At 48.4% G+C, this 20090-nt stretch overlaps 1 protein-coding gene across 7 annotated transcripts in view; it reads left to right on the forward strand.

Moving 5' to 3' along the window:
* Positions 1-20090, forward strand: part of ZNF423 (zinc finger protein 423) — a 345703-nt gene that overhangs the window by 210471 nt on the left and 115142 nt on the right. For all 7 annotated transcript variants that reach the window (XM_026011720.2, XM_026011722.2, XM_072750276.1 and 4 more), the window contains one exon: positions 3266-3350. In XM_026011720.2, coding sequence (XP_025867505.2) covers positions 3266-3350 — 85 coding nt within the window. The remainder of the gene's footprint in view (positions 1-3265; positions 3351-20090) is intronic.

The raw sequence follows: 20090 nt of genomic DNA on the forward strand, positions 1-20090 counted from the left end.
GGGATAGGGAAGGGGAGACAGACCAAGAGGAGGTCATGGGGTAAGGATGGGATCGGGCTAACGTTGCACCAGGAGGGAGAGAGAGTGAGAGAGTGCTGGCCTGCTTGTCCCTGAACTTCCACTAGCACGGAGGACCTGGGGGCACCCTGGCGCTGCATGCTCGGCTGGGAGGGCTGTCTCCAAGTGGTCGCCTCTGGGTATAATACATGTGCTAGTGAATGTTGGTGTCAGTGAATGTGTGTGTGGTGGAGCATGCATGCCCCGTGTGCGAGTACACATGTGGACACTTGGGAGTGACCACGTGTGTCTATGAAGGTGTGTATGGCAGGGGTCTGTGCATGTGCTTGTGCAGCCGTGGGCACGTCTGGGCATGATGGATGTAGCTGTTGGGGATCCAGTGAGAGAGCCCCAAGCTTTTGTGTCTCAGGGTGAGTTTGGAGACGTCAACCCATGTGAACCTGTGGCCTGTGAGGATACCTCTGCTGCTCTGAGGGTGTTGTACCTGTGCGTCTATGTTATGGGGAGCAAGTTGCTGTGTGCTTGCTGTGGGTTGGGGGTCTTGGTGTGTTGACAGTGAGTTGGGCAAGGGAGGGTGCATACGTCTGTGTGCCTGTCTGTGTGTGTCCTCATGGGCATGTCTATACCTGTGCATGCAGGCTGTGTGTGTGTGTGTGTGTTTGTGTGTGTACCTCCAGGCTCTTGTGGTTAGTGATGTCCCCTCCCTTGGGAATCCCCTTGAGTCTTTTTCCCCATCAGGAAGGGCCCACTTATCAGGCAGTCTTCCTCCTGCCACTGAGGGGTGGCTGCATGGTGGAGGAGCACTGGGGGGTAGCTTTTCAGCCTGCCCGGCCCCCGGGCATTTTTTTTTTTTCCCAAGCAGAGTGACCCACTCCATTCACCCACCCCTAGGAGGAACAACCCAAATCACCTTGATCCTGGACTGTCTACTGCCCTGGTCCTGACTGGCCACGGCTATGGCCTCCACAGACTCCTACCCAAGCAGAACCGTGGGGGGGGGGGGAAATGTGGCCTACTCTGGGCTTCCTTGGTGTGGAACTTCCTGGGGTGTGGTTCATTCTCCCTCACTCCTCCCTCCCTGACTGGGGCATACATGTGAGAAGGGAAAGAATGACTGATTTTGATAGTGGAGAGACCCGAGATCATTGCTGTCCATGAGCATGGGGGCTTTGGGACTGTGTCCCCCCAGAAGACCTCAGTCCCCACAGCCTCTTCTGGCCTGAACATCTCGTCCCTGTCTCTTGTGAGGCCAGAATCCCCAGCCCTGTCCTGCCTCCCAGCCTCATGCCATTCTTCCCCAGTGCATTTCCATGCTGAGTGTCCGCTTCTGGTTCGCTCTTTTGAATCCCTAGTCCTCCTGCTACATTGAGGGAAGGGCTCCGGTGTTCTCTGAGCCGGTCCTGGAGCCTGAGCGGGGACGCCACCGCTGGAACCGAAGCTCCCGGCACCAGTTAAGACTGTCCTTTCCTCAATCCTATGTTCGACCAGCATTTGCTCAGTACCAACTCATGGTACTCATTAACAACTGTAATAAAAGTCAAGTCATTATTAGGCAGTCGCCCTGAGCCAGGCCTTGTGCTGTGCCAGGTGGTGAAGATCCAGGATTTAGAAGTCCTCTTTGCTTTCCTTTTCTCCTTCTGTCTTAGCAGAGTGCTTTGCAACATAGTATTTGCAACTTTGCTCTTTTGTTCAACAAATGCTTTCTGAGTACTGAGTCTCTGCTGGCTTACGAGCTCACAGGTGGACAGACCCATCCTGGCTCTCTGGGTACTTGTGGTGCAGTGGGGGAGCAAACGAGTCAATTAGCCATGACGAACCCATGTGCTGATTAACTAGATGCTTTAAGCATAAGCTTGGGGGCCTCAGGAGCCCCTGAAAACATCCTGGGGTGGGAAGAGGAGGCTTCTCGGCAGAGGTGACATTTGAATGGTGTCCTCGAGGATGGAAAGTCTACTCCAAGTGGAGGACACAGCATGGGCAAAGGCCTGGAGGTGGGACCAGGTCCTTGAGGGGAGCTGTAGATGTGGTTGGAGCCACCCTGGGAGCTGAGACAACTGAGCCCCCTGGTGGTTCATACTGGCTGCAGAGTTGAGGGTTGGGCCTGAGTGTTCACCCAGGAAATCCAAAGTCCTGTTCCCTTTTCCAGAGGTGGAGGGAGGCCCCATCATCCCAGAGCTGAAGTGGTCTTCAAAAAGCTTGGATATTTTGGATTTCAGTACCACCTCCACCCCCCCCCCCACCCCCACTTCATAAAAACCCACAGCCACAGACCTTCCCCCACACAGGCAATACTGTCCATGTCCACAGGGGGCTGCTTTCATAATCACCCACCCAGGCTTAGTTGCTGAGAATGAGCTCTGCTCTTTGCACTGGGTCTTCGAGAAGCTCCGAAGCTTCCCATCATCTCCTTTGTCCTGCTCCCATCCCCTCAAGGCAGCTGGTATCAGCTTTCTGTGTGTGGAAGCCAGCCATAGGATCACCTGTGGCCTTGTGTACCTAGGGCAAATGAGGAATTCCTCAGTTACTTCTAAGCACCAGGATTGTCAGGAGCAGTATCCCTCTTTGGCCCGTGGTTCTTAGGGTGGGTAAAGAGAGAGAGTAGTTGGATGGGTGGAAAGATAGATGTATGGTGGGTTAAAAGGGTGGGTGGGTGGATGGGTAGATAGGGGATAGGTAGATGGATGTATAGGCAAATGGATGGGTAAATAGAAGGTGGATGAATGAATGGATGGATGGGTGGATGGGTAAATATGTATAGGTAGATGGATGATAAGCCAGGTAGATGGATTGATGTGTTGACAGATGCGTGCATGTACGTGTGTGTGTGTGTGTGTGTGTGTGCGTGTGTGTATAGATGGATAGGTGGGTTGATGGTGGGTAGATGGGTGGATGATGGGTACACGGATAGATGGGTAGCTGGATTTAAGCATGCTCCAAGCAGAGCAGCCTCCCTCGGCATCTCTTCCATGGTCATACTGTGTGCTCTCACCTTGGGATGGTGATTCCTATTGTGGCAACTTCCCCAGATCTAACAGAGGAGCAGCTCCCTTAGAATGTAGCCTAGTCCCCTTCCCCAGGCTGGAGGGCAGGATTTGGAGGCAGGTGGGAAGAGAATGGCCCAGAGAGAGCCTGGGAAGGGACCAGAGCCATTCTGGAAAGTCTTGAGCCAGGGCCTCCAGGCACTATTGCTTTATGTTCTTTTCCACCTCCTGACTATCTAATTCCTTTCTCTTTGACTTCCAAACAGAAAAAGACATACCAGTGCATCAAGTGCCAGATGACCTTTGAGAACGAGAGAGAGATCCAAATCCATGTTGCCAACCACATGATTGGTAAGAGAGCGTTTTCCCACTCATGCTGGGGCCACTCATCGGGGTTTGAAATCTGTGGTTCCAATCATCATTTCACTGCTTTTAGGGCAAAAGATGCAGTCACTGCTGCTTTTCAGAGGCATTGCAAATGGGAGTAAAATATAAGCTGGAGCACTTTCTTCATCCCAGCCTTCTTGTCGCAGCTCCACTCACATTACAATCAAACTTTTGACAATCTCTTCCATTTCCCAGCATAAATTTCCCTCCATCTCTGAAACGGAGTGCTTTCCAGTCGTCAAGCACTCAGGGGCAATTATGCTTCAATTTCGTATGTCATGACATTGAATAGATTTAACTGCTCACATTTCCCCGCTAAACGTGGTGAATTCCTCAGGCACGTTGTCAAAACAGAGCGCTTACAGTTATTTCAATACTTTTTCTAGTCCTCTTCAAGTGGTTTTGGACTTTGGAAAATTCAGCCTTTCCAGAAGGGGAACTTGTGCCACAGTGCTCCCTCTTGACCTGCGGGACGGAGGGAAGTCAGGAGGTCTTCTGTGCCTTCCATGGATGGATGTGGCCTCTCTGGCGGCTGTGGGGGGGAGCCCTCCATGCAAGAGGGAGCACAGGTGGATTTCCAGTGACCCTGGGGGCTGGCCCAAGGGGGTGAAGGACTTGGCAGTGAGGGCTTTGGGAGCTTCTGGAATCCTGATGCCCTGGGTCTCTGGTGGAAGTAACATCACCTTCTCCAAGTGTCCTGCAGTCTGAGCAGTGAGGCTTCAGGTGTGTAGGGTCAGCATCCTGACTCTTCTTCTAACAGTCTTTCCATTATAGTCTTAAAAACAACCATGCCAACAGAGTACTGTTTTATAAAACCCTTAATTGCATACATTCAAAGAGATCCCTTAACCATGCAGCTCAGTGAATTCTCTTGAACCAAGCACACCTGTGTAACTGACAGCCCAGCAAGGAGGCAGAGCATTTCTGCATCCCTGAAGCCCCCTCCTGGCCCCTCTGCACCCCCCCTCCCGACAGGTCACCATCCTGATCTCAAGTGGCATACGGCTCTTTTGCCCTTGTTGCACTTTATATAAATGGGATCATACGGTCTCTGCTCATCGGTGTCTGGTGGCTTTGGTGCATTCACATTAGTGCCTATAGTTTGGACATCGCCCCTTCACACGGGTATATAATAATCCATCATGTGAACGCGTTACCCTTTATCTTGTCTGTTCTACTCTTGATGAGCATCTTGGTCATTTCTATTTTGGAGCCGTTGCAGCTGGCGTGCTGCTATGGATGCTCTCGTATGCGTGTTTTGGTGAGCATGTGCCTGCGGTCATGATGGGAAGATCGGTGGGGCTGGGATGGGTGGGCCATGGGGTATGAGGGGGTTTACCTTCAGTAGGTACCCACGGACAGAATTCCAAGGCAGTTGGATGTATGAGAACTGCTCCACCTCTGTGCCGCCACCCACGTTCTCCACAAAAGGAGTGATGGCTAGGGCCCTTCGTCAGTGGCATCATGCTCAGGGTGAGGGTGGTGGCCCGGTCCCCACCTAGCTGCAGCCTTGGGGCGCTCAGTGGGTTTGGATGTCCAGTGTACGGTGACGCAGTGGTTCCCCCAAGGGTGCTGGGGTGTGCGTGGTGGGGCTCACCGGTGGTGAGGGGGCAGGGGTAGCTGAGGAGGGGCAGGGAAGGCCCCGGGAGTTCAGCTTGACGGGGAGATTGGTGGCTTTTTAATTTCTTCTGTTTGAAAGCCCCCTGCTGAGGTAGAAGGAGGAAACTCTCCTGTCAGTCACCGGCTGCTGAGAGCGCTTTCATGGGAGTGTCAAGGAGGTAAAGATGAAGATATCTAAAAATGTTTGCTTTTGTAGCAGGTGTTAATGTGTGCGCCTGTTTGTAAGCACAGAGGGCGAGAGGCTGGCTAATTGGACCACGGTGATTTCCAAGGTGCTTCCCCCAGCCACCCCCCCTTCTACCTTTCCTTGTATGCGGAGTCTGGAAGCTGCGTACCCTCAGGTGGAAGGCGAGCAGGTTGCTCCTAAATAGAGAGGTGGGCTGGCCCATGGAAAGGGGGGCGTGAGGGGCATCCGGACCTTTGTGTGAGCAGAGCACCGGGCTCCCGAGGGAGACGGTCCTGTCTGGTGGCTGGGGAGGGCCCCTTGCGAGCCTGCGCTGCAGTGTCTGAGCTGGCCTAGTTCCCAGGACGCACAGGGAGCAAGAAGCAAGGAGCTGATGGTCTCAGGGCCCAAGGGTCTGAGTGAGATATTCACACAATTGCAGAAACCGTCACCATGCAGTGTCACCATGCAATGCCCACCCTGTGAGGCATGGACTGGGGGCCCCACATGAGCCATGCCTCTCTCTGGTGGCAGGGTAAGATCTCCTGCTCTAACCTGCCCTCCCCACCTCCTTGTCCTCATCAACCCTATTTATCAAAGAACATCGACTGAGCACCTCTTGAATGCAGAGCACTGGGATGGTCTCAGGTGATCAAGGGAGCAGGGGACCTAGTCCTGCCTTCAGAGACCTTACAGCACCCCATAGAAGACACCCAGAACACACATCATGCTGCAAAGGGAGGGGTCACTGGGTGAGGGCGCTGAGCCCCACCATCTCATCGAGGAGCTCCAATGACTTATCCAAGTTCTTCCAGAGATGGCGTAGCGGAACCAGGGTCTGAATAAAGCTGGGCTCCCTCCACCATGTGTGGCTCCCTGCCAGGGTCTGGGGCAGGAAGGACCCAGTGCCACCCTTGGGTGCTGCGCCTGCAGGGAAAGCTAATGGCATCCAGGTAAGCACAGTGCCAGGGGGCTGATGCTCCCAGAACGAGGACTGCTGGATCCAAAGTGGTCTGTCAGAAAGGCCTGGGTGTTGGAGGCTGGAGAAGAGTTTTCTCTGTGCAGGTGCATCACTGGTAGAGGCAGCAGCTCTGACAAGAAAGGCCAATCACCAGAAACAGTGGCTCTTGGAGGGTTTGGCAGAAGGAGGTCCTTGTGGGATGTGCTGTTAGACCTAGAAGGCGGGGAGCGGGGTCTGTGGGAGGACTGTAGGGTGAGCCAGGCTCAGAGGCAAGAGCAGAGGAGGGAGTTTTGGGGCTGGAGGAGCCCAACCTTGCTGGGATGAAGGTATCTCATATGGTAGCATCGTGGGCAGTGAAGGTGGGAGGCAGCTTGGGGCCAGGGCACAGAGGGCCTTGAATGCCGGGTTCAGGGTTTCGGGTTTGGACTCCACCGTGAGGGCCAGGGTTCAAATCTGGGGGGTCCCTTGGCTGATATTTTATTTGGCTTCTCTTGAAAAACCAGAAGAGGTGGCAGCCAGGGCCCTGAATTCCCATATGGCACAGCTGACAGGACCTTGGTGGTAGCTGGGATTGTGTGTTCCCAGGCACCCATCCCGATTGTATTTTAGGAGCTGCTTTGTTCGTTTGTGCCCCAGCCTGGTCCCCATGGGCACCTGAATGTGTGCACTAGGGAGGCTTTGAAGGTTTTGGAGCAGAGTATGGCCTGAATGTAGCTGAGTGCTATAGGGAGATGAGTCTGCCTGCAGTGTTGAGGGGGAAGAAGATGGGAGAGAACAGAGACCTGCCCGGTCTGGTCTGGAGGTCAGGGGATGAGGCCGGGAAAGAAGAGAGGAGGGAGGTGATAGAACTGATACTGAGTTTGTGCCGTGTGCCTAGTTGGCCTTGGTGGCCTGGGGAAGGTGGCAGGGGGCAACCGTGGGAGATATGAATGGAAGAGTAGTGGGCACAAGAGCCCCAGCTGGGGCTAGCTCCGAAGTCCCAGTAAGAACTGTTGGGGCCCAGTGTCCCTGTGGACAGCTTCCCTGCTAAATGGCCCGAGGCCAGAGTGGATGCCTGGAGCTGGTGGGGGCAAAAGCCCCCCCTTAGCTGCACCAAGGGGACTCGGGTAAAAGTGGCACTGTTCAGCTTGACGGCCTTCTCATAAACATGGGGCGCTGGGGGGGTCTGAGGCCAGCCTCCCCGGGGACCCAGACTGCTGGAGACCTCCCTTGGGAGATGCTAAACTGGCCTTTTTATAGCGGGGGGCCTCTCCATGGCTGTGCAGCCTCCAGACCCTGGGAGTTATGATGACTCAGGGATGCGTCTCCTTGGGAACATTTCCCAGCACCCTCTCCCGGCTGCTGCTGGTGAGGGAGTGATTTGGAGCCCATAGAGAGCCAAGGGGTTTTTTGAAACCCTTCCGGCAGCAAGGTCTCCTTTGAAATCCCCCTCCCCACAGGGAACGAGGCCCCCTTCTCTGGGCTTCCCCCAGATCTTGAAATGGTTTTCGACCCCCCCTTCCCCCAGCAGGCCCATCAGAAACCTGGAGCGGTCCATAGCCTGTTCTGGGGCCTCCCCCAGGGATGACCTGGCCCTGCCTGGCTGCCCTTGCCCACCAGCCACTTCCTTTACATCTGGAAGGATGTCCCTTGCGCCACCCCCCCACCCCCACCCCACAATCCCGTTATGGCTCTTCCTGGGTTTCCTATAGCCTGGTCCAGAGGCAGGACCCCCTTCCAGTGGCTGGAGAAGGGAGGAGTGTCTTCCCCTGCATGTTGAACATGTATGGACAAAGTGTGCACAGCCCTCCTAGGGCACCTGAGGCCTCAGGTCCCAAGGAAGCTGATTTGCCAAGGGTAGACCTGCCCACTGCTCAGCTGCCCATGATGTCTCTCCTCTCCATTCTTGCCGGGTGTGGCTGCGTAAGGGGTCTGAGAACTTGTCCTTGGAATAATGAACTTGCTGTGACCTAGGTTGGCCCTAAGGGGGTGACTCAGCCTCTGGGCCCTGGTGTCTTTACCCAGGGCTTCACAGGCCCCTGGGGGGAGCCCCAAGGAGGTCAGAGCTGGGGAGGGATGGTCCTCAGGGAATCTTGACAGGAACGTCCACCCTCAATGTCCTTGGAAAGTGGTTGTGGACTCCCTGGCAGGCAGCCAGCCGGGACAGAGTCACACTCAGCCCAGTGGGGCATTAGGCCTTCTGGGGATGTTGTTTTTCTGGTCACATCAACTGCATTCCCTGGGTGCCTCTGAGGGCTAAGCTTTGCCATTAAGGGTGAAGAAATTAGGGCTATCCGGAAGATCAGCCTCTCCCACCTCCTGCCCAGGCCTTTAAAATGCCCCCCCACCCGCCTCACTGGGCTCGTGGTCCTTATTCTTTGTGCTGTCCCTAGGCCTTCCCTTGGATGTGGCAGGACGGCCCATGGTCCGCCTGGAGGGGGTGTGTGTGTGTGTGCGTGTGCATATGCATGTGTGTGTGGTGGGGGTCTGTCTTCGAAGTCTTTAAGAGGCACACCCCTGGAGGCGTATTGGAAGCCACCTTGCAGACCGGGTACCCCCTCTTTCAGCGGCTGCTTATGTGCCCGAGACCTGAACTGAAGACCCCGCTTGCAGCGTTTTGGAGGGGAAGGAATGTCTGGTGTGGAAATCAGTGTTTTGCCCTCACACCAGGGAAATAGAAAACCCCTCAGATATAACTGAAGAGGAAAACATAAAAAGGACAAGGAGAAGGGGTTCCTGTTTACTCTCTACCGTGAACACATGTTGTTGAGTGGGGCTGTGCTAGGCTCTTCCATGGTGCTTTTGATTCAGGTAATGCCAGACCTAAAACATCTGTCTACCCTTAATACGTGATAAAAATGTCTCCCTCTCCCCCCAGAGATTACATTTCAAGTTCTGGAACTGCTCTGTCAGAATAGCAAGCCTGTACAGACAGCTTATCATCCCATTCTTTTTAATTTCTTTATTTTTATTTTTGCAAAATCCCTTAGCAGCCCCCCTAGCATGAGAGGACTCCGTTTCCCTGAATTTGAACCTCTTTGGTTGGTTTAAGGAAGCTGTTGATCAAGCACTTTGGTATAGGAAGGACCCATCAATTCTGGATTTTAAAATAGTGGAAATGTTCTTGTTTTCATAGATTTCTTGCCTTAAATTTTTTTTTTTTTAAGAGGAAAAGGTCTCCTGTAGGTCTTTCCTCTAATGATAACTTTAGTTCAGTAAACATGTCTGAGATCCTTGGGGGGCTCAGTGAGGAAACTCTCCTCTCATCCAGTTGGGGAGATGAGAACCCCAAAGGAGAAGTTCCGTGTAATGTCACGAGTGTGAGATATAGAAGCTCAGAGGGTAAGCATATTGCCCAATCCGGGCATCCCAGGAAAACTGCCTGGAGGAGATGACACCTAAGAAGATGGGAAGTATGGTAGAAGGGGCATTCCAGGCAGAGAAAACACCAGAAGCAATTTCTAGAGAGGAGACCCATGCAGTATGTGGGGAAATTATAGACAAAGCAGTGTGGCTTCAGGAAAAATCCTGAGGCAGGAGGTGAGAAGATCACAGAGACAGTGCAATGGGCTCAGTGAGAGAAGAGGAGGGTGTTGGTTAGGAGGGTGTGGGTTGGAGAAATATTTAAGAGGCAAACCCAGCAGGACTGTGCAAAATTGAATGGATATGGGAAGGGGAGAAGTTAGGAGTGACTTCAAGGTCTCAGGCGATCGAGTTTAGGGTGACAGGTAGAAAATGATACTGCACCTGAGGAAGAGCGAGCTGTTGTGGGGCTGGCAAAGATGATGACCCTGATAAGGACCTTCCAGGTGAGGCTTACTGAGTACCAGGCCCAGGTAGCACCAGGTAGCAGTATCTACATACCTGCTGTCACACTCACTTCTACAACGGAGGAGGGGCACCAGTATTTCCCCACTTTTGGACGCGGGGAGTTCAGGGGGCTTGTCTGTTGTAAGTTGCACGGGTGTGGGGTGGGGGGTTTTGACCTCAGGCAGTGTGATTCTAGAACCTGGAATCCTCTGAACTTTTACACCTGAATGCTCATCACACTCGATGGGCTCAAGTTTGGGTGTGATATGACCTTGCACAAGATGCTCATGGGGGAACTGTGTGCTGGTGTCTGGCCGGCGGTTGGCCACATGGGCTGAGGGCTCAAGACAGAGGCCTGGCCTGGAGAAGGGGTCTGGAAGCATCAGCCTGTAGGCAGAAGGCAGCTGGGAGGAGCATTTGTTATCGACGCCCAGATAGCAAAGTGCTTCCTGGCAGTCCTGCAAAAGGCCATGGAGAGGCCCATGGCAGGGAGGCTGGAGGGTCTCCTGGACTGTCCGGGGTGAGAGCATGGTCAGTGGACTCAGATGGAGGGACGAGTTGGGGGCACGGGGGAGATCAGTGTCAATTTGCCAGGTTCCAGGCTGGGAAGGGAGGGTGAGAGGCAGGAGCCGGAGGGATCCGAGGGTCACAGGAAGCTTTTGCGTTTTTAAGAGGGAGACACCAGAGTATGTTTCCAGGCTACAGGGACAGCACCACCCAGGAGAGGAGGAGGAAGGATGGAGAGGAGCTAGCAATGGAGCCAGTCCTGGAGGGGTGGGGCCTGGGGCCCCGACACCATCCCATGTGGGCCAGCCCACAGGCATGGTCTTCTCTTCTTGCTTTTCGTTGCCTGTACTGTTGGATGGACTTCCCTGAGTGTCCTTTATGGTCATTTGGCTGCTTGGGAGCAGCTGAGACACGAGCAACATCCCTCGTGTCTGCCTGTGGCTGAGCTTTACTGGAGTGATGGCAGAAAACAAGGGTCCTGTGGTCAGTGGTGGCCCCAGAGCGTGGACGCCTCTGCCCTGAGCTTCCAGCAGGTGCTAGAGCCTCACACTGGACCCCCTTCCTCATGTGTCTCTGGAGCCCAGTGGGGTGGGAGTGGCAGACCGACCTCCTCTTCTGCCCGTAGACCCCTCTCCTAAGGGAGTTGGGGTGGCCCTCACTGGGCCATCAGGCTCCCAGGTGCCTGCCACTCTGGTTTCCAGCTCATCTGCCTGGGGAAGGGAGGTGGGGAGAAGACAATGGTTCCCCGAAGACACACTGTGTGCTGCGAGCTTGAGTTGGAGGAAGAATCCAGAATCACTGATGGTAGCGTTTTCTAAACAAAGACTCGTTTAGGAAGTTACTGATTTGAGTTTATCTAGTGGAGCTTTTTTTTTTTTAACTGTTTATTTAAATTCAATTTAGGTAACATATACTGTATTATTAGTTTCAGAGGTAGAATTTAGTGATTCATCAGTTGCATGTAACACCCAGTGCTCATTACATGGTGTGCCCTCCTTAGTGCCCATCACGCAGTTACCCCATCCCCCCCTGTAGAGCTTTATTAAGCACCAACTGTTTGCTCCGTCTGCTGTAGCTATGAATATTAATGAGAAATAGAGTATGCAGGTGGGCACGCATATGCACACAAACACTCAGAATGCAGACGTCTATGGTCAGTCACGGTGGTTAGAGCTCTCCCAGCTCGTGGTTGTGTCACTGCATGGCTAACAAAGTTATCTGCCTCTCTATACTTCAGCTCTTCATCTATAAAATAACCCCATCCTAATGATATACAGCAGTTTAGGGAGGACGTTCCATGGCAAGTCAGACTCAGCTCAATCTGACTAATGTATAAAAAAAGAGAGTTATTGGTTCATGTAACTGAGAAGTCCCAGGATTCCTTGGGTAAGAGGTTCAGGCATGGCTGGATCCAGGGGTTCCAACAAAGTCGTCACCAGTCTCTTTCTCTTCTGTCTCTCAGCTCTGCCTCCTTTGTTGCCTTCATCCCCTGGTGCATGATGACAGCCAGCAGCTCTTAGTCCAGCAGGCCTAGCAGAGAGTGGCGTGTGCTTGCTTTTTATGGAAAGGGTCTCAGGACCAGGGCTCCCTGTCTCGGGAGGGTCCTGAACCTACCCATGAAAGAATTACCATAGCCTGGGAGATGGAGTAGTTGATTGTTCAGGCGAGCACCACCTGCCCTTCCTGAGTGCTGGGCTGGGTCAGTGTCAGCCCCCTGCCCCCCCTCCCCCCAAAGTGGGAATAGGGATGGTGTTCTTGAAAAGAAAGGAGGTATCTGTTTCCACAAGATGGGGGCAGCACACAGAAGGTCACTACCCCTGCTTTTGCTGGGGGTGGTGGGGGTCGGGGTGGGGGTGGCTGCTTGCAGGATTAAATGAGCTAAAAATAGATGAAAAGTGCTCAGCACACTGCCTGGCACATGTAAGTTGTAAGTGATAACATCGATATTATTAATAACATTATTGTTAGTCCCTGTGGCAGAGATAATTAAAGATAACACTTAAGATAATGATGATGATAGTAGAGCCTTTGTTTAGAGAGGATAAAGAGCTTTCTGTGGCCCTGCTCAGCACACGTCCCAGGTGCCAGCCCAAGGCAGCTCAGAGGGTGCTGCCCAGGGCTTCCTGGAAGAGGAAGACTTGTCCTCTGCCTTTGTCAAGCTCTGCGGGACTCTGCCTGTAGGATAGATCAAAGAGTGTAGCTCCAATCAGGATGATTTTTCATTTACTCCTTCATTCATTCTGAATTTTTTTTCTTTCTTGAGTTCCAACTACATGCTAGGCACCAAGCATGGATGTCACAGCAAACAAAACAAAATCCCGTGATCCTGGAGCTAGTGGGGAGCAGATGGGTGTTAAACAAGCAAACCAATAAGAAATCCTGACTATTTCAAATTGTAATAGGTTTCGTGAGGAAAATAAGTGAAGGTCATGGTTTGTGTGTGAGAAGGGTGACCACACTCGCTTGGCAGTGGTCTGGTGTGACTTCCTTCCTTCCCAGATTGATTGATTGATTGATTGATTGGTTTATTTATTTATTTATTTGTTTATTTATTTATTTATGAGAAAGGGAGGGAGAGAGAGAACAAGCAGTGGGGAAGGGCAGAGAGAGAGAGAGAGAGAGAGAGAAAGAGAGAAGGAGGGAGGGAGGAAGAGAAGCAGACTCCCTGCTGAGCAGGAAGCCTGATGCTGGCTCTATCCCAGGACCCTGGGATCGTGACCTGAGCTGAAGGCAGACACTTAACTGCCTGAGCCACCCAGGCGCCCCTAGGAGGTGACTGTCAAGCTGAGAGTGGAGTGCTTAGAGAGTGTTGGCTTCTGTCAGATGGTGATAGCCTGCTGACCTGGACACTGGGGCCCGCTGGTCTGCGTGTCCGTCTCCCATAGGAAGGGGACAGGGCTCACCATGCTGAGAGGAGCCCCTTAGGGCCTAGAGGCCCTTTCTTGGTTGTGCTGTTAGGCTCCCTCGAGCCTGTAACAGCCACTCAAGCCTTCACTCTTTTGGTCTTTTTCTGGATTTTGTGCAGACCACACACAGAGGGTCACTCTGCCAGCAGAGGCCCATAAACCCAGCAGCTGGGGGGCCTTCCCCCCTCCTAAGGCACTGCCCAGCCTGTGGAGTCTGTGGTGCCTGGCATCTCTTTGCTGGCCCTCTGACCATTTTCCTATGGTCTTTCTATCACATCTCCCTGTGTCCACCTGCCTCTTCTGGGCCACAGCCCCTGGGTGGCTCCAGACGGCTGTGTGCTAGCCTTCCCTTCTAGGGTGTCCAGATGTGGCAAATAAAAACACAGAATTCCAAATAACATATAGTTTTTTAGTCTAAGTGTGTCTCCAATATTGCATGGGACATACTTCTACTAAAAAAATGATTTGTTGTTGATTTGAAATTTAAGTTTAACTGGTCATAGTTAATTTTACCTGGCACCCTATTCCCTCCCCACAGTCTCCATGCCTCAAGTGCATTAGCTTGGGGAATAGGGGTGCTCCCACCCACTTTCCCATCCTTTAAAGCTCTTGCCTTATTCATCCTTAAAATTTTTCTCATCTTAAAAAAAATTAAACCTTGGGGCACGTGGGTGGCTCAGTTGGTGGAGCGTCTGCCTTCAGCTCAGGTCGTGATCCTGGGGTCCTGGGATCAAGTGCCGCATCGGGCTTCCTGCAGGGAGCCTGCTTCTCCCTCTGCCTATGTCTCTGCCTCTTTCTCTCTCTGTGTCTCTCATGAATAATGAAATAAAATATTTTTAATAAAAGAAATTAAACTTTTAATTTTGAGGTAATTGTAGATTCACATGGAGATTCACAGATAGATCCCCTGTGCCCTTTACCCAGCTTCCCTCAGGAGTGATAGTTTGCAAAACCAGAGTATGGTAACACAACCAGGATATTGACATTGATGTGTTCAGGCTACAGAACATTCCCATTACCACCAGCCATCCTTCAGGCTGTCATAGCCACTTCCATTCTGTCCCAGCCCCTTCCTTAACTCCTAGAAATCCTTAATGTGTTATCCAATTCTATAATTTTGTAGATTATTTTGTATAATTTTGTATATAAATGGAATCATGCATAGGTTTTCATTATCTTTGGGATAAATGCCCAGGTATGCAGTTTGCTGGGTGTACCGTGCTTGCACATTTAACTTTTAAAGAAATTGCCACACTGTTTCCTAGAGCAGCTGTGCCATTCTGCATTCCTATCAGTAACAGAAGAGATGTCAAGTTTCTCTACATCCTTGCCAGCATTTGGTTTCTCGCTATTTTATATTTTGGCAATCTGATACATGTGTAGTGATATCTTATTGTGGTTTTAATTTACATTTCCCTAATGGCTAATGATGTCGAACATCTTTTCACGGGCTTATTTGCCATCTGTTTGTCCTCTTTGATGAAATACTTCTTCATATCTTTTGCCTATTTATGAATTGGATTGCATGCTTTTTTTACCGTTGAGTTTTGAGAGTTCTTTATATATTCTAGATACTAGTCCTTTGTTGGTTATGTGATTTACTAATACTTCCTCTCAGTCTGTGGCTTGTCTTTTCATCTTCTTAACAGACTCCTTAACAGGGTATTTTGTGGAGCAAGAGATTAAAATTTGATAAAGTCTAATTTATCAATTTTTCTTTTTTATGGCTCATATCTTTGGTGCCCAGTTTAAGAACTCTTTTTCTAACTCTTGATCCCAAAGATTTTTTTGCCTATTTTTTTCCAGAAAAATTTTATAGTTTTATATTTCACATTTAAGTCCATGATCTATTGAGTTAGTGTTCACATAAGCTGTGAGGCTTGGATTGAGCTGTGGTTGCTTCTGCTGCTGCTGCTGCTGCTTCCTCTCCAAATGTTCAATTGCTCTTGAATCATTTGTTGAAAACACTGTAATTTCTCCATTAAACTGTTTTACTAAAGACCAGCTAGGCTTGTTTACATGGATCTATGTGTCTGTCCCTCTGTCAATATAACACAGTCTCCATTACTGTAGCTGTGTAAGTTTTGAAATCAGGTAGACTGAGTCCTCTTATTTTATTGTTCTTTTTCAAAATTGTTTTAGATATCCTAGATCCTTTGTTTTTCCATAGACATTTGAGAATAATCATATCTATATATGCAAAAACTCTTCATATAATTTTTAAAAATATTTATTTATTTATTTATTTATTTATTTATTTATTTGGGACAGAGCCTGAGCAACAGAGAGAAGGGGAAAGAGAAACTCAAGCAGATTCCCTGAGTGGAGCCTGACATAGGGTTCAATCTGATCGCCTTGAGATCATGACCTGAGCTGAAACCAAGATTTGGATGCCTAACTGACTGCACCACCTAGGTGCCCTTCTTCCTATAATTTTAATAAGAATTGTGTAAACCTGCAAATTGATTTGGGTAGAATTGACATCTATGTTAAGGCTTCTAATCCATGAACATGGTATATCTCTTGATGTACTTAGATCTTTTTTTACTTCTTTTATTTTTTTAAGATTGGTTTATTTATTTGAGAGAGAGAAAGAAATAGTGTGAGCAGGGGGAGGGGCAGAATGAAAGGGAAAGGGAAAGAATCTCAAGCAGACTCCTCACTGAGCAGGGAGCCCGATGTGGGGCTGGATCTCACAACCCTGATTATGACCTGAGCCTAAATCACTAGTTGGATATTCAACTAACTAAGCCACCCAGGTGCCCTGGTTCTTCTGTATTTTTTTTTTAAGATTTTATTTATTTATTCATGAGAGAGAGAGAGAGAGAGAGGCAGAGACACAGGCAGAGGGAGAAGCAGGCTCCATGCATGGAGCCTGATGTGGGATTTGATCCTGGGGCTCCAGGATCATGCTCTAGGCTGAAGGCAGGCGCTAAACTGCTGAGCCACCCAGAGATCCCCTTCTTCTGTATTTTGGAAGAAATTATGTAGAATTGGTGTTTGTTTTTCTTTAAAGATTTGTTAGAATTCTCCAGTAAAATAATCTAAGTCTGGAGATTTCTTTTTAGGGAGTTTTAAATTATGAATATAATTTTCTTGATAGTCTTAGGGCTGTTCAAATTATGTATTTCATGTTGGCTGAGTTGTGGTAGGTTGTATTTTCTGGGGAACTGGTTTATTTCATCTACCATGTCAAATTTATGTGTGTACAGTTTTCATAGTAATATCTTTTTATTCATTTGGTGTCTGTAGGGTCTGTAGTGATATCCTCAGGTTCATTTCTGATATTGGTAACTTGTGCATTCCCATTTTTTTCCCCCTGTCAGTCTTGTTAGAGATTTGTCAACTTTTTGATCCTTTCAAAGAACCGACTTTTCAAAATGGATTTTCAATATTGGTTTTCTGTTTTTAATTTAGTGAGTTCTGCTTTTATTTTTATTATTTCCTCCCCTCTGCTTCCTTAGGGTTTATCTTGGTCTTGTTTTTCTAGGTCTTTGAGGTGGAAGCTTGGTTATCAATCTGAAACTTTTTCTCTCTCTAATGTATGTATCTAGTGCTATAAATTTCTCTCTTGACATTGATTTAGCTGTGTTCCACAAATTTTGATATGCTATAGCTTTATTTTCATTTAGTTTATTGTATTTTATAAAATATTTCCTTTGTAATTCATCTTTGACTCATTGTTTAGAAGTATGTTTAGTTTTCAAGTGTTTGGAGGTTTTCCTTTTTTTTTTCTTTTTCTTTTTTGTTATTAGCTTCTAGTTTGAATCCATTGTGATTGGAGAAAACACCATGTGTGACTTCAAAGGTCAATTCTTTTACATTTGTTGAGATTTGTTTTATGCCTCGTGATATGGCCCATAGTGGTCTATGTTCTTTAGGCACTTGAAAAGAAGGCAGATTCTGCTGTTTTCTAACTGGTTGATTTATCAATCATTGAATGAAAGGTTTTAAAATGATCTATTATGCTTGTGGATGTGTCTGTTTCTTTCAGTTCTATTAGCTTTTGCTTCACATATTTTGCAGCTCTGTTGTTTGGTGCATATATGTTTAATATTTCTAAGTCATCTTGGTCAATCAACTCCTTTATCATTATAATAATATCCTTGTCTGTCTCCTAATTATTTTCCTCTGAAACCTGTGTATCTAATATTGAGCCCTTCTACTTTCTTTTGATGAATGTTTGCAAGATATATCTTACTTCATTATTTAACCTTTAACCTGCCTGTATGGTTATATTTTAAGTGAATTTCTTGGATATAGAATGTAGGTGGGTCATTCTCCCTTGCCCCACAGTCCTATTCTGCCCATCTCTGTCTTATAGTTTGTATATTTAGACCATTTAAACCATTTATATTTAATGTAATTCATGATATGTTAGGACTTAAGCCTGCCATTTTATATATTGTTTTCTGTTGGTTCTGTTTTTTAAATTTCTTTTCTTTTCCCTGCCTTTCTGTGAGTTACATGAACATTTTTAAGAATTGTGTTTTGGTTTATCTGTGGTGTTCCCTTTTGTATAGCTTTTTAAGTGATAATTTAGGTATTATATTAAATAAACATATCCGAATCTTCTGGTGTCATCATTTTACCAGTTTAAGTGAAGTGTAGAAAGTTTACCTTCCTTTATCCTCCCCCATATATAATCTAATTGTTTTAAATATGTCTTTGATATATATTTAGAGCCATGGCACTAAATTTTTGCTCCAACCATCAAACATAATTTAGAAAACTCAAAGGGGGTAGAAAACCATTTTATTCACCATATTTTTCTTACTGTGTTTTTTCTTCCCAATCTTCCAAGATTCCTTCTTTTATCATTTCCTTTCCATTTAGAGAAATTCCTTCAGCCATTCTTTTAGAGTAGGTCTTCTGGTAACAAAGTCTCCTTACTTATTTTTCATCTGAGGATATAATTTTCTCCTTCATTCCTGAGGGATATTTTCACTGGATTTAGGTTCTAGGTTGCCAGTTCTTTTCTTTTCTTTTCTTTTTTTTTTTTTTTTTGCCAGTTCTTTTCATTCATACTTGTGCTTTCTTCTGGCCTCCATGGTTTCTGATGAGAAATCCACTGTCGTTTGAAGTTTTTTTCCACTACAGTAAGGTGCAATTTTTCTCTCACTGCTCTCAAAAAAATTGTTTTAAGTACATTTCTAGCATGTCGTTTTTCTCTTCTTCCAGGACTCTGATCACATGAATGTTAAAGTCTCATCAACCCCTGAGACTTTAGTGTGCTGATTCCTCTGTCTCTTCCTTTCTGCTATTGGGCCCATCATTGCTTATTTTAATAGTTTTGTTTAGGGACACCTGGGTGGCTCAGTCAGTTAAGCATGTGCCTTTGGCTCAGGTCATGATCCCAGGGTCCTGGGATCAAGCCCTGAGTTGGGCTCCCTGCTCAGTGAGGAGTCTGACTCTCCCTCTCTCTCTGTCCTTCCCTCTGCTCATGCTCTCTGTCTTGTTCACTTTCTCTCAAATAAGTAAAATCTTAAAAAAAATTTAAAATTTTATTTCTAAAATTTATATTTACTGCTTTTTTTTATCTTACATTTCTTTGCTGAGATTTTCTATTTTTCCATGTGTTTCACACGTGGTCATAATGGTTGAATGTTTTTTGTTTTGTTTTGTTTTGTTTTTTGATGTCTCCTTTAGATTCTTTGACAGATAAATCTAACATCTCTGTCATCTCAGGCTTGGCATATCCGGATTGTCTTTTCCAATTCAACCCGAGATCTTTCTGGTTCTTGGTGGGATGAATGATTTTTGATTGAGGTGGGAAGAATTCTAGGTTTGTCTCCCTACCAAGTCTCCACTGATGCCTCTCCCACTAGTGAGAGGAGTGTCTTGCTCCTGGTCCTCACATGGCATTCACTAACACTGGGTGGAGGGGTAGGGACATCTTGCTACTGCTGGTTGAGAGCAGAGGGTCACCTTCCTAGATGGTTTCTCCTGATGCCATGGGGAGGACTGTGTTACTGCCCAGCAAGCATGAAGGTCCGGACTCCCTACGAGGCTTTCTCTGACATCACCTCAATGTTGAGTGGGGAGTGGGTGTTTGGTGCCTTGTTGCATCCTCGGGAGCATAGAGGTGGGCATGCCCCACTCAGTCTTTGCTGGAATAGAGGGGGAGAGCTTTTTATGTGGGGTTTGGCTCTAGCAGAACTGTTGCTGTCTCAGGGTCTTCTGTCTCATTAGGCTGCCCCTATTCTTGTCTTCCGGCTGGAGAGAGCAGGCTTTCCTGGGGGCTTTTAAAAATCTCTGTTGGCCTCTCCTGGTTGCCAACTTCATCAGCTCCAATCTGAGCTACAGAAGGCAAAAGGTAAACCCAGGGTTCTCACTGCTGTGTCATTTCTTGGGTCCTGAGATCCCTGGCCATTCTGCCTTCTTCTCTCCCTTTCAGAATCTTCTTATGTTTCTTTCATATATAATGTCCAGGGTTTTTAGTTGTACTTAGCTGGAGGAATAGGGGGAAATTATGTCCAGAGGAGAAACCTGCCAGCTGAATAGGCATCTGAAGGTCTCGGGGACATGTAGAAAACATTGCTTTATTCCATAACAATTTCTACACGATTTAGGTCCAACGGCTTGTGGGGAAATTGTAACTTAGACCTATAGCTCAGACCTGAGCCAGGCCCATTTTGAGGACCCTCCTCTTCCCCTCCCCTCCTTTTCCTTTGCAAGGGGAGAGAACAGTGGCGGTGTGAGACCCTCGACTCACCCATTGGTGACAGTCATCAACCAAGCCCAGCAAAGTAAAAGTT

This window comes from Vulpes vulpes, chromosome 2 (genome assembly GCF_048418805.1).
Source record: "Vulpes vulpes isolate BD-2025 chromosome 2, VulVul3, whole genome shotgun sequence".
Taxonomy (NCBI): domain Eukaryota; kingdom Metazoa; phylum Chordata; class Mammalia; order Carnivora; family Canidae; genus Vulpes; species Vulpes vulpes.